Raw genomic sequence first — 26,986 nt, 5'->3', positions numbered from 1 at the left:
TATATCTGGAAAGGAGGATGAGTGAACTACTCTGTGGCCTACAGCCCATGTCTCGATCAACAACTGGCCGACACTGAGCTGTGAGCAGAGGTAGTCTGCTATGTAGACCCAGAGGAAGGGACTTCTGTTGGGAAGTGCCAGATGAGTGTAACTCTTTTCTAATTGGAGTCTGGAAACTGAAGTCATTGCTGCTATAGTGGGAACTGAGGGGAGAGGATCCTGTTGACTAGGGGAAAGACATATCCAGAGAGTCAGTAGGGCCTTCAAGATGGGAAATGTGGACCTCTTCTCCTTGCTATATACATCTGCTCAGATATCATGTTTGCAAAGCTTATTGTCTGGAGAGATGGCATTCATATTTTCAAAATGTAAAAGAGTCGTAGGTTTTGTGTTCCTTCATCTTCCTTTTCTTCTTGAAACTGGTGCAATCCGAAACAAAAAGGCACTGTCACTCTCTGCAGCTGATAACTATTAGCAGTTAGTCCCAAGGACAGTTCTCACGTAGCATAGCATCAGTACAAAGTCTTCAAGATGCCATAATTTGTGAAGTGTGAAAATGTCAGCCCAAAAATGCAAACATTTAGAGCACTGTATGGGAAGCGGAGTGCACAACTTTACATTGCAGACATGTATCACTCCTTTTCCTCTTCAGGTAATATTTTGTCTATGAAAGACACAATAACAGCACCAGTAGTCACTCTTATCTTTTGGTTCCAGTTGGATATAGCAGACATTATGGACACCGTGTTATTCCAGGTTTGCACACAATTCTCAGTCTGTCTGCAGTGTAATGTCATGATGGAAAATCACAGCCTGACCCTTGTTAAGAATCTTGTGAACAGTGATGGTGACAGAAATGTCACTAAGATTCTCACAGAAGAGCTATGACTTTGACTGAATATAAAACCCAGCTACAGTGCACTTATGGTGTTTGTGGCACCACATCCTGATGAGAATTGGCGAATCTAATTTCTTTTGGCAGAACATTTGTTTTTGATAGGATAGTGGGAAGAAAACTAGATGTGCTAACAGACTTCATTGGAATGTGAATGGAAAAAAACTAGATGTGATGACAGATGGACCTGTATCAAACTCTAAGCCTAGGTTTGGTAGGAATGTTACAATTTGGTTGACAAATCTCAACATGAAAATGTGGTTGCTGTAATAGATTGATGTGTAGCGTAGCCCAATTTATATGTGTGTCATTGCAATAATCTTATTTCTGAATTTACTGACAATTCTATTCATGCGGGTAAATTGTAACCTAACACAACAAAATACAACCTAATTTTAATCACAAACCATAGGAAATTACAAACAAGAGTTCTGACTGATTACTGACAACCGACATGTTTCTTCGTATTCAGTTCCCATAGTTCATTCACGAGTGGTTACCAACATAGGCACACAAGGCAATAGCGACATACACTGTAAGTGCACTTTCACCAGGGTGTCTGTTTTAATCGAGAGAGAATCACTGCACACTTTGCTAGTTGATGTTACTCTGTCTTGCAGTTCGATGTAAATCAGTCACTGGTGGAGACCTGGACTGTGGGCCACAGAATGCTTCGTTCATCCTCCTTTCCAGATCCACAGGTACTGGGGGCAGGGGTCAACATAAAGCGTCCAATTCCACCCGTCTGCTTTGACAGATGACGTAAGGGTGTTGTGGCGTGTGACGTCATTACAGCACAGAGTTTGAGTTGTTTGTTTGTATGCGTGTTGGCCGGCCAAAATTTGTTGATGGTAAGTAATTGTTTTTTTGGGTCTATTTTTCTCTAGTAGTAATGTTTTGTGTATTTGTTGTGTATTGAATGTGTTGTAATTTATGTAGGGATGTTTGAGTTTTTAATTTTTGAGGTGTTGTGGTTTTGGTTTTTTTTTTTTTTTTTTTTTTATGTAGGTGTTGGTTTTTTCATATCAGTCATATCAGTAGTTACTGTTGACCTATATAGGCCAAGGGAATTGACCAATTCCTATTTTTGTATTTTTATATGTAGGTATAGGTGTTTTGGTACCATCAGCTGTGGTCAAGGGAAATGTAGATGTTGGTGTTTTGGTATCGTCAGCTGCCATTGACCTATACAGGTCAAGAGATGTGTCCAATATCTGTAGATTTTTCTAGCCTAATTATTTTTTTTGTTCATCATCTTCTGTGTTTTGGGGCTGTGGTGTTTTTTTTACTGTTATATTTAGCTTATCCCCTCCCTAAAACCCCCAATTTCCTGTGGTTGTCTTGTTAGAATTTTTGGAGGGAGATGTTATTGTCTTATTTCTACATATTTTCATGTTTTGTATGTAGTGATATAATAGGAGCCATATTCGAGACGCTTAGAATAGCCATTTCCGCCATATTGGAGATGTCATGGGTCAAAGCAGATGGGTAGAATCAGACACTTCCATATTTCCTTGGGGGGGGGGGGGGGGGGGGGGGGGGGGGTATTCCTGAGACCAAGGCACAGAAAATGTGCTGCTGTATAGGAAAGGAAGGGCTACAGAAATGGCTCAAGGCTTTATGCTTGTCACATACTCACAAAAGAATTGTGGGGGACAAAAGTTGTTTTGCAGATGGCTTCTCCTTTGATGGAATATATCTTGCCCAGTATAGAGTAGGTGTAACTAATGGTAGGATAATGCATATGACAAGTCTCACTGCAGAAGTTGTCACAGGGATAGGACCCATACGCCAAGGCTCGGGGCAAATGACAATCAATTCCATGTCATGTGGGAGGAATATTACACCACGCAAATTCAGAATCATAGCCATGCTGAGGCAGTTGGTTAGGGTATTCAAGAAGGATCAGTACTAGGTACATAAAAAAAGCACTAGGGGGACCTATTCCTTTGTTGTCAATGAGAATCAAGAGCTGCAGACAAGGTTGCAAAATTTCACTGTTATAGTGGATCTAGAGTTACCTACAATTGGTTTAAGTCCTATCTCTTTGGCAGAAAGGAGAAGTTAAAAGCATTTCACAAAGATATAAATACTTTTCAATATATAAAAAGCTAATTGAAGAGAGAGAGAGAGAGAGAGAGAGAGAGAGAGAGAGAGAGAGATCATGAGGCATAATCGGCCAGGAAACCCCATCTGGGGCAGTTGAGCCACCTAGTGCAAGTCATTCTATTTGATTCCACTTGCGTGTGCTGTCCATCAAAGTTACTGGTATTAGCCCCCATTATTCTCATTATTCTTGATTTTTCATATAAAGCTCATCATTTGCAGCGATATAAAAAATCAATCACATTAGAAATGTAACTCTCACTTAACTGTCTTCATTGAAAAGATGCAAAAGCTGTTTTCCTCCCCCACCCACCTCCCCCCCCCCCTTTTTTTTTTTTTTTTTTTTTTTAAAAAAAAGGGTCTGTGGCTATGGTAGTCAACCTGGACCCTACTGCCCATCAGTGGGCATTCCAGCTTTCTTTGTGGGCATGATATGAGGCAGGTGTTCTAAAAATACTTTCAATACGTTTTCATAAAATTTTGACAAATTATTTGGTAGGTAATTAATTATTTATATACACTTTAAGTTGCTATAATTCTGCTTCATAGATTTCTTAAAGTGAAGTACTTACTGGTACCTACTTTATAAATGCTATGGAAAAGTTTGTTGGTCCAAAAATTTTAATACTATCAGACACACAAAAGTGGGTGGTAAGCAGAAAAACGTTGCATACCCCTGTGTAACGGAAGTAGCAAGGAGGCAGTTTAGAGAGTGTTAAGAGGTTGTAAATGAAAATAAAAAGTGTGAATGATTTGCAGAAACATACAAACAAAAGCTAGAGATAACAGAATACTAGAATTAAAAAGATGCAGCGCTGAGCACACATAGTACACAAAAAAATATGGTAATTATAAGAAGTAAGCTGGGGAACACTCGTGAAATGATAAAATTAACGACTGACTGATGTGGTTAGATTTTTTTAAGAAAGTTGGGCTATTTTGGAGAAATCGTGGTTTGTATTAAATTAATCGTACTTAATAACTAGAGAATAAGAATAAGAAAAGAAGTTACGAACTGTGAATCACGTACGGACATTTTAAAAAAAGATAACACTACGACTATTCAAGTATTATGTGCATATGTTCTAAAATTGTATGACATTTTCTGCAGTGTACGGAAACTTTCATAACTATACAACAACAAAGAGCAGAAACTTTCATAACTATACAACAACAAAGGACAACAATTTAATATAGTAACGATTTATAGTTAAGATATAAAAACCTTGAAATTACATATTTGAAAAAATAACACAACGAGTTTCTTCAGATTTAATTTACTCACCTTCTTGCCTTAGGATCGAAAACTATGTTCACTTTTGTTTTTCTGTTGATTGGTTTTCTCGGATGAAATACAGTGGGTACCAAATCGTAATCATCCATCCTTTCAGCTCGAGCTTACAAGATTTAATCGGAATATACACTGTTCCTTGAAACGCCTGCTATCACAAATTCAACACGAACGCTTTGCACTGTTTTTTAATACGTATCACCTAATATTACGTGCTCCTCCCGATCTTTCCTGACCAACTAATTTTCGTCACATCTAACACTTGTCCACAATAGTGCAATTTCGTTCGACAGGCACTTCCCATACCATTTAAACATGCGTGCAATGCAATGTAACGTGGATGTCACAACAAATTAATTTTGTATACAAGTTATCTTTATTCACTTTTATTACTCGCACACATAATCAGAAACTGCAAGCACCTAAATTACTAATGATACTAAACATACCATCGATGTGTTCTGCTGTGCGGAATACCAACCCTTAAGATAAATACCACACGATGTTTTCATTTCTAACATGAGTTGTTTACGAAACAGGCGGGGGTGTGGTGAAGCTGTTTCAATTTTGATTGGTTACAACCACCAAAATTTTTTAAATGCCTGGTTAGTTTTCGGCCAATCAGAGAGCAAGACTGGCATAAATTCGGACTCATCAGCAATATGGCTGTCAGTATAAATTTGAGTGTTGTAGGATGCCTTTCTCTCCGAGTAAAATATTTGTTATTGTCTGTTTGTTTGTTTATTTTTATAAAAAACATTCAAGATTCAAGTGAAATGCCAGGATGAGTGTGTCACATACGATTTGAGTGTTAATAACGACAACGTAAGTATTTTAGATGAATTGTGGTGCAGCAGTAGTGTTCTGCATTAAGGTACTTGGTATGGATTTTGTTATGTCTTTATTGACAGATGATGTGAACCATTCAGTATAAATAAAATGATATGTAGAGCTCGCTATAAATAAAAGCAACGACAACATTTCAGTAGAAATGGAATATCGTAATAAATGTCAAATTAACCTATTTACGATCTTAACCCCTCCATATGGGAGTGCACATTAGTTTCTAACACATTGATGTCGCCTGGCCTAAAATCTTCAGCTTTGCAAGAGAAATTGTCCTGTGTGTTTTGTTAATCTAATTTGATTAATGACGTCTTTTAATTTGTAGGTGAATACTGTACCTGCTGTATCAAAACAAATTCCTGAAAGATGACTTCGAGGTACGTGTTAGTGGCCAAGCCGCCTTCTGAGTTATATATAAAGAAACGTGTACGATTACGATGTGGAAAGTACTCGATGGTAAAGTTAAAAGTGCCTAACATACGCCGATGGACGGAGCCTGCGTTTGCTATTTTTTAAAATTAATGGCGCTTAAAGAAATGTAACAGTAGCAATGCCTATTGTGGATACAAGAGCTTTGTTGCCTTCATGTCCAACCAATAATCCTAATTTTTTTCTAAAGAAAAGAATAAAAGTTGTTTTCTGTCTGCAGTCTTAATATATAATTAAGTGTAGGTGCCTCATATTGTTCCATTTATAATATATTGTGGTTTTTATTGTATTTTAATTATAGCTGTATTCGTAAGACTTTTCTCGCAATTTTTAGGCTGGATCGGCTGTTTGTGCTGTTGGAGACTGGATCATCTCCGGTGACACGCCGTGCTGCAGCTCGGCAGCTGGGTGAAGTCCAGCGGCTTCACCCCCATGAGCTGCATCATTTGTTAGCACGTATTGCCAGTTACTTGCATAGTTCTGCATGGGAAACAAGAATTGCAGCTGCTCAGGCTGTGGAGGCTGTTATATCAAATGTCCCTCAGTGGGATCCACCAGCTCTCTCTAAAAGAACAGGTGATTCATATTTGAGATATCATTAATGAACTGTTTTTGTCGTTATAATTTATAAGTGCCATATCGTCCTGTGTACATGTTATTGTTGTACTTTAGAAACCAATGACATTTTCCTATATCTTCTCATTTGCGAGACTGTTGCTTAAAATCCACATGTGGCCGGTTAGGTTGTTGTCGAAGTCTGTTACAGTCATACTATTGTTGCCTCACTTCATAGTTTTAGTTGCTTAAGGGATGAGTTGTAGTATTTGTTATATAGGAATGAATCCTTTTTATTAATCGTAGAATGCCATGAAGGATGGAAATGACAACAAATAGTGTCAGTAGTTATTCTGAGGAGACTGGATTTGGGGGAAAAGGAAACTGGCCTTCTGAATGTGAAGTGTGAGTGGTCATACAGTATTTTAAATATCAGAGAGAGGCTTCAGTGTTTTCTATGTTAACAAAAATAACAATTATGATTTTCACAAAGCGTGGTTGTATAAGAAATAGAGGCAGAAGAAATGTAATTAGTTGTTCAGTATTGTTAGAGGCTTTGGATAGAATTTTCACACTGTGGACTTGCGTTGTTTCTTTATGTGTGAGGTGATACAAAACATTTTCTCTATTGCTTGCTTTTTTACGTTAGCATATCATCATATATTGAAATGTTTGCGTTGTAATCTTCTCCTGGCCTCTGTAAGGGATACGACTTGTAATGTCAGCATGATGTGTTAGATTTATTTCTCATGTTTTCTAAAGAATTTAAATCTTGTATTTTTTCAGTAAAGAAGGGAAAATTTCATGTGCCCATTGAAGTACTAAAGACATACAGCATTTTATTAAATGTTTGAACTTGGTAGCAAGTCTTTTTTGGAGAACATAATTGTAATGGGAAGCTGTGTTATTTACATTTCATTATGCACAAAATAGTTTCATTTAAATACAGTGGCTGGAAACAGCCAGGAAGTGCACAAGCTGTAAGCAAAGCTGTGTCAGGAGGCAAAGGCTATGTGAGTTTGTCTTATCCACAACCTCAAGGGTTTCGCTGAGATTTGAATTCTATTACTCTGAGAAGTAAACATTGTATTGGTTGTACATTAATTGAAACAGTGTCCCAGACTAGGACTTAGGCTGCTGTCACAGTAGTACCAGTATTAGTGGATTCCAATGACAGCTTATCTTTCCAAATCAGTTTGCTTCTACATCCGCAATCACAATGTAGCCGATCTCATCACCCCAACATACATATTGAGATGACAGTCGGTGAAATTCAATTCAAATTCAATTGTTTGGTCATACTGGCCGACACAAAACAAAACGTGAATTGTGAGAAACTGGTAAGTTCACTCAAAGGAGTAGTTTATGGTGTTATAAGGATGAAAAATATCATCAGGATATAGTTCAGAGTCTGTAGACCAAAATCTCAGGTTTGTTGGAAACCACAAGCAGGCAAAATCTTTATCGGAAATTTTAGTTGTAATTTATGAATTCAAAAAATAGTTTGTTCGAGGGGGGAGGATGGCATATCTTATGATTAGAGAGAGTCTCTAGTGGATGTTTTTTGGGTTGTGCTTGGTGGACATTAGTTGTCTTACAAATTGCTATTACTGCTTACTGGCATTTTCATGCCAGTAGGATGGTGATTCTGTTACGTGAAATGATTTACAAATGCAGTGTGTGTGTTTTCACATTTCAGTGCTTAGGGTGCTCAGAGCTTCTTATTCAAAACTTTAAGTTTGTCTTTTGCGTGTATGTTGGATGACAGTCATTAATGGTTAATTGACATATGTCGGCACAACTTCTGGAACCGCGTGACCGCTACGGTCGCAGGTTTGAATCCTGCCTCGGGCATGGATGTGTGTGATGTCCGTAGGTTAGTTAGGTTTAAGTAGTTCTTAGTTCTAGGGGACCGATGACCACAGATGTTAAGTCCCATAGTGCTCAGAGCCATTTAGAAGAAAGCTGAATGATGAGAGCGTAGATTGAGTAACTAATGAAAAGGTACTGAATCGAAGAGGGGAGAAAAGTTTTGTGGCACAATGTGACTAAGATAAGTAATAAGTTAACAGGATGCATCTTGAAGTATGAAGGAATAGTTCATTTCATAATGGAGGAAAATCAGGAGTAATAAAATTGTAGAGGAGACAAACTCAAGAATACAGTTAACTGGTTCCAATGGATGTATGTTGAAGTAGATATGAGAGCATTTGGATTGGATAGACTATTGTGGAGAGCTGCAATAACACAATCTTAGGGCTGATAAATACAAGAATAACAACAGCAGTTTTCGATTGTTTTGGTTTTCATACTCTACAATTTTGTTTGTAGTTTTGAAACTTTTTCAAAAAGTCTACAATAAGTGACTAACATTTGTGGTCCCCAGCAGTTTGTTTGGTGGTATTAACATGCAAAACTGTAGATATAGCTCTTTAAGGTAATTTTTTTGTTATTCAGTTGACAGAGATGGTGCTGCTGTGCTGGCAAGGACTGGTCGAATGACTTTTGAAAAATTTGATATGTGCAAAGTTTTGACAAATGGAGGTCATTTAATGGCTTCAGAAGGAAAGGAATTTGATCAAGATGAGGATTTATCAGGTAAGTGTTGATTTTGTACGGAAATCCTTTTTGTAATTTGTAGTTGTATGACTTGTGCTCCAAAACATTTTATCATGTATGAAAAACTGAAGTAACGGATGTCCTTATTTCATCAGGGTGGTTGTCATTCAAGCTTTGAGGGATGATGGGGGGGGGGGCAAAAGATAAATAAACCTATTTGTAAACAAAAACTAAGTTTATGAAATGTGTTGTGGGTTAGCTGCCAATGGAAGATAAGAACCTGTCAGTCATTTTTTGTTTGATATAATAAATTTCTTTATTTTGCACGCATTTGCTATATTGTGTGATCCTTCGGAAGGCATCCCCATGTCAGTGTTCTTTGCATCCAACTCTACTTATCACCGGCAGCCAATGAAATTTAGACTCTGTATGATTGCCTTGCTGAAGCACTGGATGTTGATGACTGCTGTCCTCCGGACTAAGATGTGGCCTTACTGCTGTGGTGACGCTTTTTCATTCATTGTGTTTCATCTACACTTCACAATATGGAAGGTTTATGCTCCTTCTCTGCCACCATACATTTGCAAACCTCATCCCCTCCAGGCTTCCTGAATTTGTTCCTATTGTTCGCTCTCTCTCTCTCTCTCTCTCTCTCTCTCTCTCTCTCTCTCTCTCTCTCTCTCTCTTGCTCTGCACGTCTCTGTTGTCTTCTGACATTAGGATATGTGAATTATAGTATTGTAGGACAGGCAAACCCAACCGACCATCAGGCGTATATCCTAAGGAGTGGTGGGAGGAAACTCTACTAATGCAAGGCAGGTACTGTGATTTGTAATATGACATGACTGTTGCTGGTGCAAATGTCAGAGAGGCTGCAGTCAGTGTGTACACTTGACTAGGTTTGGCGATATGATGTTAAATACAGTTAAGTAAGTGGCAGTCACTATCGTCTTGTTGGGACAAGCAAATAGAAACTGTAGGGGATGACAGTTTGGATCAAGCCAAGTATTTATATAACCAGGGCCATATTGAGGTTGTGGCAAGAAGGGCCACTGGCAAGGATGCAGGCACAGGTAAGTTGCAAAAACTGACCCAACTCCATGCAAAGAGAAAATGAGGGGAATGAAACTGTAAACATGCACTGTAGTCAATGTCATTTCAGCCCAGTAGCATCGTAAAGAAATCACTATTACCAAAGAGATGTCACATGGATTGTGTGTCAACTTCGTGCTTTGTTTATTCAGCTGCCACCTACACAGCTAGCTCATGTCCGTCAGTGGAGTTTTTGCTGCTGCTTCGCTATGGTATGGTAGGGTTTTAAAGGTTGGCCAGCAAGTACTGAAGCAAATGTGCTGTTTAACTGAAGGCTTATGACTTTTGGCCCTCTCTGCCAACCAAGGACTGGAGTGAAAATGTTTAAGCTAGATGAGATAATAGGTAAAATGATAAACAGGTCTCACATATAACACACCATATCATCTCACTTTAATTTCTCGTCAGGACTGCATTAAATGAGAGCTGTGTATGTGCTCTGACATACATGCAGCAGCTTTTGGTGCCTAATGTAGCACAAATATCAATACAACTGAGCTAGCCAACAGAATAACAGCTTTCAAATTATATGGAAATATCCAGGAGGTTTCTTATTCAGAAATCAAATTTGAATTTTTTTAATGAACATATTGTGGTGAGCCTTGTTGAAGGAGGAGGAACATCTACTAGTAGCTTTTGTAATTTAACTTCTGCAGGATCGTGACATACGATACGGCTTCCTGGCAGAGGTCTTGCGTAGTAAGAAGACTCGAGTTACCAGCCGGTTGCAATGAGGCCCAGCAGTCCCTTCAGACAGCTGTGACTGATTAGTTATTATGACCTCAAGAACTGCCCCCCTTTCCCATGTCACGTGAGGACAGTAAAATCAAGTGGGCTGCAGAAACTTATTCTCCTCAGCTCCGTAATTTCCCAGGGACTGGTGGATTGTTCTGTTGGTCTGAATCTCAGGACTGTCGTGCAGATGTGGAATTGATGGGTTCATGAGAGCCATATTCAGTGGCATTCAGAATCTCAAAAGCACTCCCACCTCCCTTCTCCATGCGCACACAGGCATGCATGCATGCACGTGCCACCCCCCCTCTCCTCCCCCTTGCGCGTGCGCATTATCTCTCTCTCTTTTTCTCTCTCTCTCTCTCTCACTTGTGATTACATAACAAGCAATGACAAGCACGGGGTGTTGAGCTGTTGCAGTACTACTGCGCTACAGTCTTACTATCTGATTATATTGTTTCTCAGATTTGGTCTGTAAAACAGATTCCTAGTTGACAACCTGGCTTGCTTGTAGGACATCAGTTATCATTTTTCCTCACTTCATTTATTTCTTATTTTCAAAATATTATTTTACTTTAGTCATTTTGGTTTACTCATGCCTGGTCCTGACATCTTGTTTGATTTCCACTTTTCTAAATTTTTTACAGGAGTGCAGGTCATGTGTCATAGTACCCAGCCCATATGGGGTTTGTCGGGTATCCGCACAGTAGTAACACCCTGACTACACAGGGATCACATTGTAGATGCCCCAACTGTTACCTCCCTGTGCATGCTGAGGAATAGGTGCCTGTCCTTTGGGAGCACTGGGACTCTGGGCAGTGGCCATCAAGCCAGATAACCCTTGCATGGAGCAGACGGCTTCCTGGCAGAGGTCTTGCATAGTAAGAAGACTCGAGTTACCAGCTGGTTGCAATGAGGCCCAGCAGTCCCTTCAGACAGCTGTGATTGATTAGTTGTTATGACCTCAAGAACTGCCCCCCTTTCCTATGTCATGTGAGGACAGTAGAATCAAGTGGGCTGCAGAAACTTATTCTCCTCAGCTCCGTAATTGCCCAGGGACTGGTGGATTGTTCTTTCTAATCGTTAAGCCTATGTTCTTTGTAGGTAATATCAAAAATGCATGTGCAGAAATCTCTTTCCTAAGTAAACTATGAAGAGGTTCTGTCTTAATGAAAGTAGCAACTCCTACCTGGCTTCAAGTGATAGTTTTGTTGTAAGAAACTTGACTACATATGTCACCAGACTGCTCAATGCTTTATGCATGTAAGCTCCTGTTGTAAGAACAATCCCATGCTTACTCCCAGAGTAACCATGGGATCTGCAGATCTCTCTACTAGTTTGACTTCCAAGCTTCAGATGTTTCAGGGTAGCAACAGTTTGACCAGGAAAGGAGTATTCAATTTTTGAATTGTGGAAATTTGGAATAATCCAGAGAACTGTAGTGTATCTGGTTAATTAATGGAGTTTGTGTTCATAATGTAGAAACACCTCGGTAATAAAAGGTTATCAACAGTCTTGATGTAGGTTCAGGAGACAAAAGAACTTAGTTATTCTCTCTTAATGTGGGTAGTACTGGATATGCTTTGCATAGGAGAGGCTCGATGCATTGATAACCTTGTATAGGTAGTCTCTTTAGTAAAGAGATGTGATAAGTCTTAAAATTTACAATATTGGTAAAACAATAGGAAAAAAACGTTCCAAGAATCTTATCCCTGGTATGTTATTGTATTATGCCTTGTTTGCCAATTTCATGGTATTTGATCATTAGTGAGCTTCCATTAAATTTCAGTTACTGAATATGAAAATAAAATAAAGAAGAAATGATCACAAAATGCATGGTATGGTTACTTCCTACACAGACTAGGTCGCATCTTTGTCAGTTAAGAGATGTGAAAATGGAATATAATTCACTAAGTGGGGAAAGTTGTGTTTACACATTTGATAATCATTGGCATGCAGTCAATTAATATCCTAAGGAATATACTCTTCTGATATACAGAGTGTTTATAAATTATTTATACAAAAGTTACCTCTAATTGTGAAAAGGATAAATAAATTGCAGAAGTCTTTGAAACAGCATTGAATGCAATGTCTTCAAGTTTTATTCCCACCTAACACGTTTAGTTTATGGCATTCCCACTAGGTGGCATGTACCAAATAGTTATTCCAACAGTCATCATGGAGTTGTATAATGGTGCAGACCATGCACAGTGTTATTTATGGTTTCATGAATCCATACCTGTGGTAAAATCATACCTGTATATGTTTGAATGTTATCTAATACCTCAATCACAACTTGATATGGACGCACAATTTACTTTCCAGTAAGATGGCGCGCCACCACGTTATCATCATGAAGTTTTCACTTATCTCTGTAGGAATGTGCTGATGACTTGGATTGGACATGGTGGAACAATATTCAGATCACTATGATCACCTGATTTAACTCCAGTTGACTTCTGTTACATTAAACATAGAGTGTTGTTCCTATACTTCTGGGAAACCTTGTTGAGCTGCAACAACGAATATTGCACACAGTTGCAACCGTACATTAATACATCCTTTATAGAATTTGACAGGAAACTGATTACAGATGGGACGTTTGTTGTGTTATAAAAGTTAGCCACATTGAACATTTTTAAATAAAAGTTGAAGATATACTGCATTCACTGCAGTATCAAATATTTCTGTAATTTATTTACCTTTTTCACAGTTAAAGGTTATTTTTGTATAACTAATTTATAAACACCCTGTATTGTTAGAAATTTGTACTTTCACATGCTTATTTTTCACATTGCCATATTGATAATCATTAGTTCTTTGTTTTTTATTGTAGTATCAAGCATATCTGGAAGGATGTTCAACTCTAGTTCACAATTCAACCCCCCCCCCCCCCCCCCCCAATCAAATAAATATATATATAAATAAAGAAATCATAAACTTGCTAGTAATATATAAGATTACCCAATTTACCTTCCCAAATAAGGATAATAGGACCTTCAACAGCCAATTTCATATGCATTGTTCCAAACACTGCCTTCAAGTTATATGAAAGAATTCATACTCTCCATGCAGCCTTTAAGAAGAGTTGAATTGATTTCACTAAATTTATAGTGGGCATGTTCCTGCATTTTATGGAAGAAACAAAGAACTACATTCACAAACACTTTATGGCATCCAAGTTATTCTGAGATATTTATATAGGTGTTCCCAGAACTTAGAACAATGTTAGGTGAGTTTTCAACAAGAATAAGTTCATGTATAGCATATTTTATCAGAGGTACTCAAACAGAAATGACATTTTCAGTTTCCAGCAATATAACAGTTCTTGCATATATTTTTGGCTCAATCAGGCACATGCATTCTTAATCCAGTAATACGCCTAAACTGTGCATTGAGTCATGTAAAAATCTGTTTCTTTGACCCCTTCATTGATGAGAAATCAGTTAATAATGTGACATAGACCGTATTTTGAAACTGTGAATACACAGATGATGCCACATGCAAGTTAACAGCTATTTTGGAATGCCCTTCACTTGCCTCTTTGAACTTACACCTAACTATTGTAGATGGTCCAGTCCACTCATTTCTTTTTTCAGGGTAATTGCTTTAAAGTGAATATTTTGGTTAAATCCTTCATGTCTTTCAAATTGCAGTTATACATAAGATTTTTGTAATATATGAAGTGTCTCAAACATTGCAACAGGTGATAATGGGTCCACCATCAGTTGTATTGAGACAGGAAACCAGTGGTTGGAAATCCATATTTATTGTGTTATGGGCATACTCAGCATACACTTCATAAAGACAAGGTAGCTCATAGTAAGTGTTCAAAGTGATGACCATCAGTTTCAGTGCATGTATTGCAATGGCACATTCAGTTGTGCCACACTTGCGCAAAGATACCCTGTGTCTGTTGTAGACAGGAACAAGCAGTGGGTGATGAACAATGTACATCCCTGACCACCACACACATTGTACACAGCTTATCTCATAGTATGTGTCACATGGACAAGCAGGTGCATTAACCTGTATCTCGTGCACTCCACTACCCCTGGTGGCAGTTGTCCATTGCATCAGGCAGCTTGTGATGCGTCCATTGCAAGATGTGTTCCTGTGTACAGTGCGTGACACTTGATCAAAGATAGAATGTTATTCACGATGAGGGTTGGTAGACTTGCATTTAAAGTATGGTGTGTCAGGATGTAGAGCCCGTAAAGCAACACAAATGTACAGAAAACACTTTCCCAGTAGGCATCATCCTAATGGAAAGAAGTTCATCGCCATGGATACCAACTTACTAGAGAAGGAGCCATTCACATTATAGAGAGCTGCCCAAGGTTCCCACCAAGGACATGTTGGAACAACAGATTTCGAGGAGAGGTGTTGGATTGTGTAGCCAACCATCCAGCAATAATCTCCTGTCAGCTTGCCTCTGAAATTCACTCTTCTTAGGGTACAATATGGAGAGTACTGCTGGAGTAGGTATTACACCCCTGTCGTAAATAATGTGTGTAAGCAGTGGGAGCAACGAAGTTCGAGCCTTGCCTTCATTGCTGTCAGAGGATTATCCACAGTAGTGCTGAACTTCGTACAGTTTATGTTGTTCGTGGCTGAGACCTCATTCACCTGTGACTGTTTTCAACAGTTACCACACTCACACATCAGTGGCCACAAGCAGTGATTCTGCCAACATAGGGGTGGGCATCATCCAAGATCAACTAATAGGACCTTATCTGCTGTCTCCTCGTTTGACTGGTCCATGTTACCTGGTGTTCCTGTGAAATGTGCTGCCATAGTACTTGGAAACTATGTCCCTTGTTGTCTGCACAGTGAACTGGTTTCAACACAACTGTGCACCAGCCCACTTTGATGTTAATGTTCGTGAGCTCCTGAACAATACGTACCATCATCATTGGATTGGTAGGGGAGGTCCTGTCCCATGGCCTGTGTGATCGCCAGATCTCACAGATCTGGACAGTTTTCCTACTGGGTCAAGACGTTGGTGTATGAAATCTCCATAGAAACAAACGAAGACAGGCTTGCTAGGCTCCTAGCGGCCTGACTCCCTGTACAACAGACACAAGGGATCTTGGAGATAATGCAGCAGAAGTCATGCACCCTAGTTATGCATTCATTGAGACTGGTGGTTGTCACTTTGAACAATTACTATGAGCTACATTGTTGTTATGCAGTGTACACTGTGTATGTCCGTAACAAGATAAATTTGCATTGTAAATAATAGATTTCAGCTATCAGTCATCCTTGTTAAATTTTATTGGCAGATCTCGATTTCTGCTAGAAACTAGCCATTCTCAATGCAATATCATTTTTGATCAACGCATGTAATGCCTGTTAGTCGGGCTTCATCCATAGTTCGTTGAATAGTATTCAATGAACTGTGGATTTGTTGAATAGTATTCAATTAACTGTGGATGAAGCCCGACCAACAGGCATTACATGCATTTATCAAAAATGATATTGCATTCTGAAAACTTGCTCTGCGATATCAGTGTACTGGCACTGTCATGTTTGCCAGGATTTGTAATATATTTTGATGTAATTCTGTTACTGACTTTTTAATTTCTATTTATTTCTTTTCATTACTTAGCATCAGCTATGCGGGAAAGAATGGCAAAGCAACGACAGTTGCTTAATGCGCGTCTTGGTTTAGATGTATCAAGTCGTCTTGGCATAGATATGGAAGACCTAATATCTGCTGAAGATTTTAGCACTTCAGTTACTGATGGATCTGTTTCCTTTCTTGGTTCATGTGGTGTAAGTATTATGAGGGGCAACTCTAGATAGATTGTTACTTTACATTGTTGACAGTGTGTGATATCTGTCTAGTGCAAGTGAAGTAATTATACTAAATCTTAAGTAATACCTAACTGTTCCTTACGCTGTCATTTTCATATTAATGGGAAATTTTACTTTCTTTCTGGTAAAGCATGCTTAAAGCAATCAAATGTTGATTTATATTTGAAATTAAACTACTAGAACACCTTTAAAGAGTGATGTATCTAGTGACATTATTAATAATTATTTTGGCTCTAACAGAAAATTTAAGATGATCTTTGTACACCATAGTTTTGCACAAAATATGAGTAAAAAACACTAAGCACTGCCAATAGATTTATTTCATACTGTGGCAGTATATTTTTGAACAATTATTTTTGTTATGTCTAATATATACTATAGGAATATCAACAATATAGGAAAAAGACAGATTGCTATTTACCATAAAGAAGACGTGTCAGGTTGCAGACAGGCACAATTAAGACACATGAAGTTTTCGGCCACAGCCTTCATCAGTAAAAAAAAAAAAAAAAAAAAAAACAACACACACACACACACACACACACACACACACACGAGCAAGCACACCTCATGCACACATGACCGCCAGCTCCAACATCTTGGGCTGGAGTGCAACTATCACATGGGGTGCAAGCAGCAGTATGGAGGGGGTGGGGAAGGGGAAGGGATAGCAGTGTGCGGGTGGGGAGAGAGACGAATGCTGTCTGGTGGAGTGTGCAGGGCCTAGACTGCCAACAGGCACAGCATCAGGTGGTTGTGGGGCAGGGAGGTGGGGAAGAAAGGAAAGGAAAGGAGAGGAGTGAGGAAAGATGGGCAGATGCTTTGGCAGAGGGTGGCAAATAAACCTGGTGAGAGATGAGAATGGGTAGGTTGGCATACGAGGATGCCCTGAGAGTGCCCATGGCTGTGCCGCAGATTTGTTTATATACCTTCCCTTCAAATGTAAAGTAGTTGTGGGTTAGAATAAAGTTAGTTACTATAGGAATATACTAAAACACCCTGTGTATCACTCACATCAGTGTTGTTTGATAAGATTAGAATGATTACAGCACACACACACAGGCATTCAAACAATAATTCTTCCTGCACTGTATACGTGAATGGAATGGGAAGAAATCCTAGTAACTGGTACAGCGGGACATACCCTTTGCCATGAGCTTCATAGTGATTTGCAGAGTATGGATATAGATGTAGGTGTTTTTATCAATTTATCTATGTGATAAACACTTTCCCTCTTATTTGTTACTAATTCGGCCTGAAGACTGACCTATTGGTTTTTGAGGATGTAGATTATATCAGGCATTTATTCTGTTGTGGCTGCAGATGGCCAGGCTGTGTGCGAGGGATTTTTTGGTTTGGATTTAATTTGGACAGAAGTGTGAATGGAGGAGATCAACATCTAGGAAGGTAGCTTGCTGGGTTGAGGAAGACCATGTGAAGTGGATGGGAGAGAAGGTGTTGAGGTTTTGAAGAAAGGAAGAAAGGGTATCTTGGCCTCGAGTCCAGATTGTGAAGATATCATCAGTGAACCTGAACAAATACAAAATTGTTTGCTTATTTTCTTTCTTTGTCGAGCTAGTATGTTTGTTACTCCTTCACACTGAAGTGGCTGGATGGATTTGGATGAACATTGGAATGGGAGATAGCCTTCATCCTGAATAAACACCTAGGCTATGGTACCTTTTATTCTTGGGGACGGGGGAGGGGGGGGGGGTCACTGTTCCCATGGGATGGGCAGCATAACTACTGGATTGGGAGCCAAAAGGAGACAGTTTTGACACCACGAACTAGAGTCATCCCATCCCAACAAATTTGCTTCTGTTGCTTTGTATGGTCTCTAACACAATGTTTATTATCAGGCTCGTAATCATTGTAGTTGTCTGTGTTACCAAAAATGTCACTTTTACAGCTTGATAAGCTCTCTTGCATAGCGTCATTCACTAGCTGCTAAAGTTCTTCAAAATTTTGTCTTCTTTTGGCCATAATAACAAACTAGGAAACTAATCAAAGATTCAAATGTAACCTCAACTAGCACACAAGACCAGTCAGCAAAACTAACAATTGCTGAGTCATCTTTAAGTATATTTCTGACATTTGCAGTTAAGAATCACAATGGCTACCAACTGCAAAAATATTGAGTGTTATGAACATGAGTGTGTTCAGTGGAGCCACCACTTTTAAACCCATAGTTGGAATGCACTATCTGTGAGTACTATGAGGCTCATGAGGCTTCTAAACACAACTCTGCATGTGAGCCAGTTATGGCTCACATGGCCCACAGTACAATGTATACGTGAACCAAATATGGCTCGTGGCGTCACAACCCATGTAACTGTGAGCCAACATTGGCTGGAGTTGTCATCTGATTGTGTCCTATATGTGCTTGATGGAAGACAGATTTGTTGATCGAGCAGGCCAAGGCGACATGTTGAAACACTGTAGAGCTTGTTGGGTTTTAGCAGCTGTATGTGGGCGACTCTTATCCTGCTAGAAAACACTCCCTGGAATGCTGTTCATTAATGGCAGCAAAACAGGTCAAATCACCAGATTGACACACAAATTTGCAGTCAGGGTGCATGAGATAACCATGAGAGTGCTCCTGCCGTCGCGCAAAATTGCACCCCAGACCCATAACTCCACGCATAGGTCCAGTGCGTGTCATTTGCAATCAATTTGGTTGCATGCCCTCAACTGCCCTCCTCCTAACCAACACAAGGCCATCATTGGTACCAAGGCAGAACCAGCTTTCACCAGAAAACACAATAGGCCTCTGTCCTGCCCTCTAGCGACCTCTCACATGACGCCACTGAAATTGCAAATGGCGGTGGTATGGGGTCAATGGAGTGCTTGTTACCGTCCATGAAATAACTGATTTGTAACAGTTCATTGCATGATTTTGTTGCCAATTGCTGCTCAGATATCTGCTGCAGGTGCAGGATGATGCACCAGAGCGATACACTGAACACAATGTCTTCCGTCTTGGTAGTGCCACCTGGGTGCCCGGAGCCCTGTCATTTTGCGACCGTACATTCTCGTGACCACCTGTGCCACTAGTTATGTACAGAGTATACATTACTACCAAGTCTATCTGCAGTATTGCAGAAGGAATATTCGGTTTCTCATTGTGGTATTACGTGACCTCATTCAAAACCTGATAGTGCCACGCTTATGCGACTGCCACAAAATTGCAATAGACAACAACTTTCAGGTGTGGAAACACATGATTTATGTTGCACAACACCTTGGTGTTGCAATATTTTTTAATTTTTTATTTGTTTATCCCCCCCCCCCCCCCCCCCCCGATCAGTCCATTCAAACACACATGCCTCATACAAGCACATTTAGTGAGAGCGGCTGACCAGTTTGGAGTCAGTACCATAACAGCGACTTGCTACTGCTGTGCTACACCAAGCGTGTACATTACATGTCTACTACAATTTCAGAAAGCATTGTCAGTAGGCAAAACTTGCTCTTAAATGCGGGACATTGCTAAACCAGCGGTAGCTGCAGTAATATAACACATACTCTATGGTAACACTAAGCAATAAACTTACAAAATGTCTCAAAATGTAATAAATATACCAACATGAGAGGATATAGGACTCTTTCACATCCCTGGCCCTCAAAAAATAAATTTAACCTGGAAATTAATGGCAAAATGAAGTTTCAGTGAGAAAGTAACAAGTAACAAAGGGCCCCAGTAGATAGGAAACAAACAATAGCTAAATATTAAATGATTCTAAATTAGCAGGCATGTGAATTATACACACTGTGAAATGAAATGTTACAGCTTGAGAACATAATTTAAGAAAACAAGTACAAAATTGTTTGCTTATTTTCTTTCTTTGTTGAGTTAGTATGTTTGTTACTCCTTCACACTGAAGTGGCTGGATGGATTTGGATGAACATTGGACTGGGAGATAGCCTTCATCCTGAATAAACACATAGGCTATGGTACCTTTTATTCTGAGGGGGGGGATCACTGTTCCCGTGGGATGGGCAACGTAACTACTGGATTTGGAGCCAACGGAGACAATTTTGACACCACAAATTCCTATCATCCCAACAAATTTGCCTTTCTAATTCAAACTTTAGCAGTTCTCTTTGAAAGTGGCTATCTCAATCACTATAAATAAATAGTGGCAGGTATTCATCTGGGCACACCATGTTTTTTGCACAGACAGATGTACGTTGGCTGCTTGCATGTGTTGAGAGCCAGCAACCTCTACATATATGCAGAAAATAAGAAGTATTAGTACATTGTTTACAGAGATGTATTATAGTAGATTTCTGGCCCTCTGCACACACGAAGACAATTATGATCTTTTCTGTGCTCGATACATCGCAAATAGCAATGAAGTAATTTACTTCCTTTCCTGGCACATTTTGTAATTCACTACTTAGTTGTGTAATTTTTTTCTGTTAAATAAACGAATGAGTTGTGAGCAATGTATTCTGTCAACTTCTTGCATCATATCTCTCTCTCTCTCTCTCTCTCTCTCTCTCTCTCTCTCTCTCATTGTGTGTGTGTGTGTGTGTGTGTGTGTGTGTGTGTGTGTGTGTGTGTCATGCACTTTACTGGCCCATGTGTGGCTTGCATCTCAATATCTCCAAGAGAGAACTTTTTCGATGGTGCATATGTGTGTATAGTTAGTTTCTGCATTAATATTTCTTTGTAAATAACTTTTTAGCTGTGGATAACACCATAGGGCACATCTAGTGATGGATAAAAAACAGCCCCCTTGCTATTATTTTGATGCCTATTATGTACATATATCAAACAAACTATGAAAATGCAAGATGGGGTATCACATATGTTACTTTTACTGTTTAAAAAGTTATTGCCCATATTTTACATTTTACTTTGTTTTACACTATTCTTTAAAGCTGCTTGATAATCGTAAAAGTGGGGTTCTGCTGTAATTCCACTAAATGAGCTCCGTGAGAAGTTTCCGCGAGATTTAGGAAGCGGTCAAAAAACATCGAAAGCAATGACTTAGCCTGTTTGTGGGAGAATATTGTTCATTTATCCTTTATATTGTGTTGTAGACACCTTGGTACGCTTGCATAAATCACATTCTTTTGTATCTCTTCGTACTAGCCAAGACACGGTATTAAAGGTCACCTGTTCTTGAAGACATTGCTTTGTTCCGAGACAAACAGCAAATTTACCCTGTTTGCTGATGATACCACAATTCTAATTGACGATTTGATAGATCACGATCTTGAACAAACTACAAATACTATTTTTAATGACATCTTAAATTGTCTCTCACTCAATGCAGATAAAACTCATTATATGAGGTTCCATACATCACAAATTAATCTTGATGTAATTAACATAAAATGTAGAGATCAACCAATACAGAAGGTTGAAGATACAAAATTCCTGGGTGCTTACATAGACAGCAAATGTAATTGGTCAGTTCACATTCTTCATCTATGTAAAAAACTTAGCTCGGCAACATTTGCATTACGGGTAATTTCTTCAGTGGCTGAAGTTGACGCCATTAAGGTTGCCTACTTTGGCTACTTCCACTCATTGATGTCATATGCTATCATATTCTGGGGGAACCAATCACTTGCAAAAAAAGTTTTCACCTTCCAAAAAAAAAGCAATCAGAATAATGTGTGGAATCCATCAAAGACATTCTTGCAGGCACTTGTTTCGGAAGATAGGCATCCTAACAACTGCCTCACAGTATATTTTTTCCTTGCTGACCTTTGTGTGCAAAAATTATTCTATCTACCAAGACAACAGTAAATTCCATGGCTATAACACCAGAAACAAAAACAATCTACATTTCGAAATGAAACGTCTCACTCTGGAACAAAAAGGAGTTTACTACTCCAGCATTAAGCTGTTCAATGCTCTACCACTAAATATCAAATGTGTTCATACAGAACTGTCAAAATTTAAGCAAGTTCTCAAAGATTGCCTGACTGAGAAATCTTTTTATACTGTGGATGAATATCTGAAAGAAAATGTATACCATCACTAAACTTATTGTGTCTAGAAGTAGTTCAATTGATTTTATTGTGCATTTGAGCATTAGCACACTTTTTGTAACAACAAATTGGCTGTACCTGTATTTACTCTTGTAGGCCTAATATCTGATTTAACTTTGTGCTCTTATCTTTTACCTTTATTTGAAACTCCGTTTTCTGTTAAATGGTTGTTATGTTATCTAGCTGACATTTTATCTATTACTGTGCTTATAGTATGTCTTATGCAAACTATGTACAATTTGGCATTGAATTGCGCTTGTATTTATTGTAAGTTTAAATTGAAACCTGTACAATTTGACATGTTCCATAGCCTTGTGATTAACTCACTAACTGGATCTACGGAACATGAAATAAATAAATAAAAGTAAGCATTTCTTCAGACCAAAATGTGGAAAACTGTGTGTATATATTTATATATTTAATCAAATCATCAGTATTATATTTTGGCATGCAAAGCCATCGCAATTTTGACTTGGGCATTTCTGCGGTATAAGATGTCATCATGAATTAGGTTGCCAAATTTTCTTGATACATTACGATGATCATTTTTAAAATTACATCTGCCACCTGCTGTGCCTTGGTGTAATGTAGGAACTTATGGATTTTTGACACACTGTTCACACCTCTTATAAAATTGGTCTTGATTTCTTTGAAGTGTTGGTGAAAATATGTTTTAAATTTGGCAGATGCTGTGATAAAGCATCAGGTACCACATTTGTTTCAGTAGAAATATATTGGATTTCAAAGTCAAATTCCTGTAAAGCAAGGGCCCATCTAGCAAGCTGATTACGTAATGAATGTGCACTGAGGTGAGAAGAATAATGTTAGATGATCTCTCCATACAATGATGTGCTGTACATGCAGAAAATAATGGAACTGGTCCAAGCCCTCCACAATCGCGAACGCTTCATGCGCTGTCGTACTCCATTTCCTGTCTCAAGCTGACAGAACTCAGCTTGAAAACACTATCATGTGATTTTCCTAATGATTATTTCATATAAATGGATGCAGTGCCAAACCAAATTCACTCATGTCTGTTCCAAGGTAAAATGTTTTTAAGAGCTGGCATCTGCAGTAGTGGATCACTTACGAGTTGCTTCTTGATCTCATCAAGCACCTTCCTCTTGATCAGTACTCCACGTTCAGAAACTCTGTCCGAACAAGCCTCAGAAGACCTAGTGGTACCAGTTGACTACCTTGTCATCCTCAGCCAATAGGTGTCACTGGATGCAGATATGGAGGGGCGTGGGGTCAACACACCGCTCTTCCAGCTTTTCTCAGTTTTCGTGACCAGAGTTGTCACTACTTCTCAATCAAGTAGCTCCTCAGTTGGCTTCACAAGGGGAGAGTGCACCCCACTTGTCAACAGTGCTCTATAGACCCAGACGGTCACCCATCCAAGTGCTAGTCAAGCCCAACAGTTCTTAGCATTGGTGATCTGACGGAAACAAGTGTTACCACTGTGACAAGGCTATCTGTCATGTCCAGGAAAAATTCTTTTTAATTTATTACAGTGTTATTTAATAAAATATCAGTTGTATTCACAGAAGCAGAGATATGATTGAAGTTGTTTTTTTACAGATTGGTAACAGAAAATTTCAAATTGCTTCTAATTTCTTCAGGTCTGGTTCAGTTCTTGCTGATGATATGACATTCTTTAAACATTGTATCTTCTTCATGAATTCCAGTTTTAGCCGACTGGAGGTGAGTCCAGCCGATTTTAGTGTAATCTGAACTATCCAGCCTGTCTCTGTGTTTTTCCCATGGAGTAGATACAACCAAATTATCATCTCCATAGTGTATTACATTCTACAAAAGCTTCTCCGTAGAATCACATCCAGAGCTCAAACAAATGCTGCACTTGAAATGTTTAAACTGAACAGCCTCCATTTGATGTAATACCAAAGTCCATTATATTACTCTGTGTATAGGATTGCAATATTCACAGTCTGTCTCTCAATTACATCGTTTTCTATTATAAACTTGATTTTATTTTCTACAGCTTCTTTTATAGCTAGTAGATCAGATAATATTTCGTTCTTAACAGTTCCTGTGGTCAAGCTTCATTTTGACATTGACGTTCTTTCATCAGTCCATGTTTAAGTTTTTTTGTCTATTCAGTTATAGTATATTTTCAAAAATAGATTATTTTATTTAATGGTATCGGGTTTGTTGGATACTCTCTCTGCATGCTTGCATGCAATTCTTCTCTCTAGGACATTTGCAAATTGCTCAAACTGTCAATTTTTCCCTAATTTTTCACATGAACTCCTGATTTTTCTCTCCTCTCACCATGGACGTATAATCCTACATGTAATCTGCTGCTTCTATCCCATGATCTATTTATCTTCTTAATAATTCTAACTTCTAAACCTGCAGAAACTACTTCTTCTCTGATGAAGCTAATGAAGTCGACTTCCAATTCCTCATTCTTATCAGAAACACTAAAACTGTTTGTATAAATTGCTAGATATTGTGGTAGCATCACTTTCAGGGTCTAAGGCAGCTGTAATTTTATGACTATTTACACAAAGTTCAATCACTGAAATTAAAGTGTCATTGCAGTTTGTACTTTGTCCATTACTAGTTCACCTTCACCAACACCAGCTTTTCTGAATTGCGCAGGTGGGAACTTTTCCTGCAATACATAACTACGCTCCCGTAACCCTCCTGGCCTCAACCTTCGTTAGTCACTGTCCTCACTCATCCAGCCCCCTCCCTGTTCCTATTCCAGCACTACACAGCCATCATTTCACCGCCACACCCAGTCTTTTAATTTCTTTTATTTTTATTTCTCTCCTTTCCGCTACTTACCCCCTGCCCCCTCCGCACCTTCTCTCCTACCCTCTGTCTAAACTGCAACACTTCACTGTCCGTCACTCCCACCATACTATCCCTCCCCCTCCCTGCCCCAGCCTCCTCCTTACCCCCACTCAGTCGCCGCTCCCACCATGCACTGGTGCTGCTGCTCGCAGTGTAGTTTCAGCTCTCTGAGACTGTAGATGTGTGTGCTATTTCCACTTGCGTGAGTGCGTGTTTGTATGTGTGTCTATTGCTGACAAAGGCTATGATGGCCGAAAGCTGTGTTTGTGTGAATCTTTTTATTGCGCGTATCGCGGCTCAGCATCTCCGCTATATGGTGAATAGCAACTTTCCTTCTCTTGTATTGTTATATTCCATCCTGGATTTTCCATTGTTTGATGTTTTACTAGTTCACCTTTAATGTTTTCAGTATCACATCTAATCATTTGTACTGTTGGAGACAACACATTAAATTGTTAACATGTGCCGGAGTGGTTCTCATCTGAAACTACATTCAGTTTACTGGTGTTCGCTCATTTTATCAGTATCTGTTATCCATCTCTCAAGAGTTCATTGAGCCCGAAATCTTCTCTCTTGCACTGCTCTTTGGTTCTGCCTTTCAAAATCATTTTACCTCTTTCATCATTTCTAAAACAATCATCATTCTGCGCATAACTCTGCGAAAGGTCATCTGTTCGTTCATAATTGTATCTTGTTTAATTATTGTTTTGCTGACTCCATGACAGGTGCTCAAATTTATCTTGCCATGGTGCTTTGTATAATTGAAAGTATTGATTGCGTTTGATGTGTCTTCTAAAGGGTCAATGACTCGTAATACCTCACAGAAATCATTGAATGTTACATGATGCCCACTGCCTTCGTACTTTCCACAGCAAATACTTAATCAAAATTATAATCAGATAATCATCGCTGATGGGATGTTCTGTATAACCATTCGATTTTCAGTATTTTTGAAGGAAGATGCACATTGACCCTTTGCCACAATTAAAGTTGTGCATCGAAAATAATTTTTCTTTTTATGCTTCACAGTTTCTCTTGTAACCAATCCTTGTGGAGAAACACATTTTCAAAGCAAACAAATATAGTATATTGATCACGCACACACACACACACACACACACACACACACACACACACATACACACAGTTTCCCCATGTTCTAGTACATGCACTCATGTCGTTCCCAAATATTTTTTTCTGACTTGTTCTGAATTCACATGAATGCAACTCTAAATTGTATCATGAAATTAGTTGGATGTAATTGTTTGTGTGTGCCCGATTCCTTAAATTCTCTTTGAATGAGCAGATTATTGACAATAATGATTGTACAATAGCCCGCACCGTGATTTTCTCGCATTAACTTGTTGGCGAATTATGTTCGTATCAGCTCACATGTTGCAGATTTTTACATCTTTCAGTGTTCTTTTCCAGCTCATGTGCTTTCGATTCTAAATTTGAATATGACTATTGCACACCTGATACTACTGTAATCAAATAATTTTTATTTTGTTTGCACTTATTTTCACATGAACTACTTCACTATTCCCTTACTATACTGCCCATTAGATCTAGTTTAACAATTTCCTATTGTGAGTTTACTTGGGCTTGTATTTTGGTCCCGTGCGCTTCTGTCTGCTTAGCAATGTGTCTTAACCTCATGCTGGAATTCAGATTGTTGTGCATCGACTCAAAACATTCATTCTTAAATTATTGAACTTATCCTGAATCTCATGATTATCTACACTACTGGCCATTCAAATTGCTACACCATGAAGATGACATGCTAAAGACGCAAAATTTAACTGACAGGAAGAAGATGCTGTCATATG

General features: G+C 38.9%; 2 protein-coding genes across 2 annotated transcripts in view; one reads left to right on the top strand and one right to left on the bottom strand.

Moving 5' to 3' along the window:
- Nucleotides 1-4,735, bottom strand: part of LOC124596194 (ribosomal RNA-processing protein 17) — a 44,577-nt gene extending 39,842 nt beyond the window's left edge. The window contains exon 1 of the mRNA XM_047135238.1: nt 4,287-4,735. Coding sequence (XP_046991194.1) covers nt 4,287-4,384 — 98 coding nt within the window. The 5' untranslated portion in view covers nt 4,385-4,735. The remainder of the gene's footprint in view (nt 1-4,286) is intronic.
- Nucleotides 4,736-4,989: 254 nt separating this feature from the next.
- Nucleotides 4,990-26,986, top strand: part of LOC124591202 (TATA-binding protein-associated factor 172) — a 294,467-nt gene continuing 272,470 nt past the window's right edge. The window contains exons 1-5 of the mRNA XM_047131715.1: nt 4,990-5,117; nt 5,464-5,515; nt 5,902-6,143; nt 8,580-8,720; nt 16,117-16,283. Of these exons, the coding sequence (XP_046987671.1) occupies nt 5,505-5,515; nt 5,902-6,143; nt 8,580-8,720; nt 16,117-16,283 (561 nt within the window). The 5' untranslated portion in view covers nt 4,990-5,117; nt 5,464-5,504. The remainder of the gene's footprint in view (nt 5,118-5,463; nt 5,516-5,901; nt 6,144-8,579; nt 8,721-16,116; nt 16,284-26,986) is intronic.

This window comes from Schistocerca americana, chromosome 2, assembly GCF_021461395.2.
Source record: "Schistocerca americana isolate TAMUIC-IGC-003095 chromosome 2, iqSchAmer2.1, whole genome shotgun sequence".
Lineage (NCBI taxonomy): Eukaryota > Metazoa > Arthropoda > Insecta > Orthoptera > Acrididae > Schistocerca > Schistocerca americana.
Note: the sequence above shows the minus strand (reverse complement) of the source record. Positions and strands in the feature narration are given on the sequence as shown.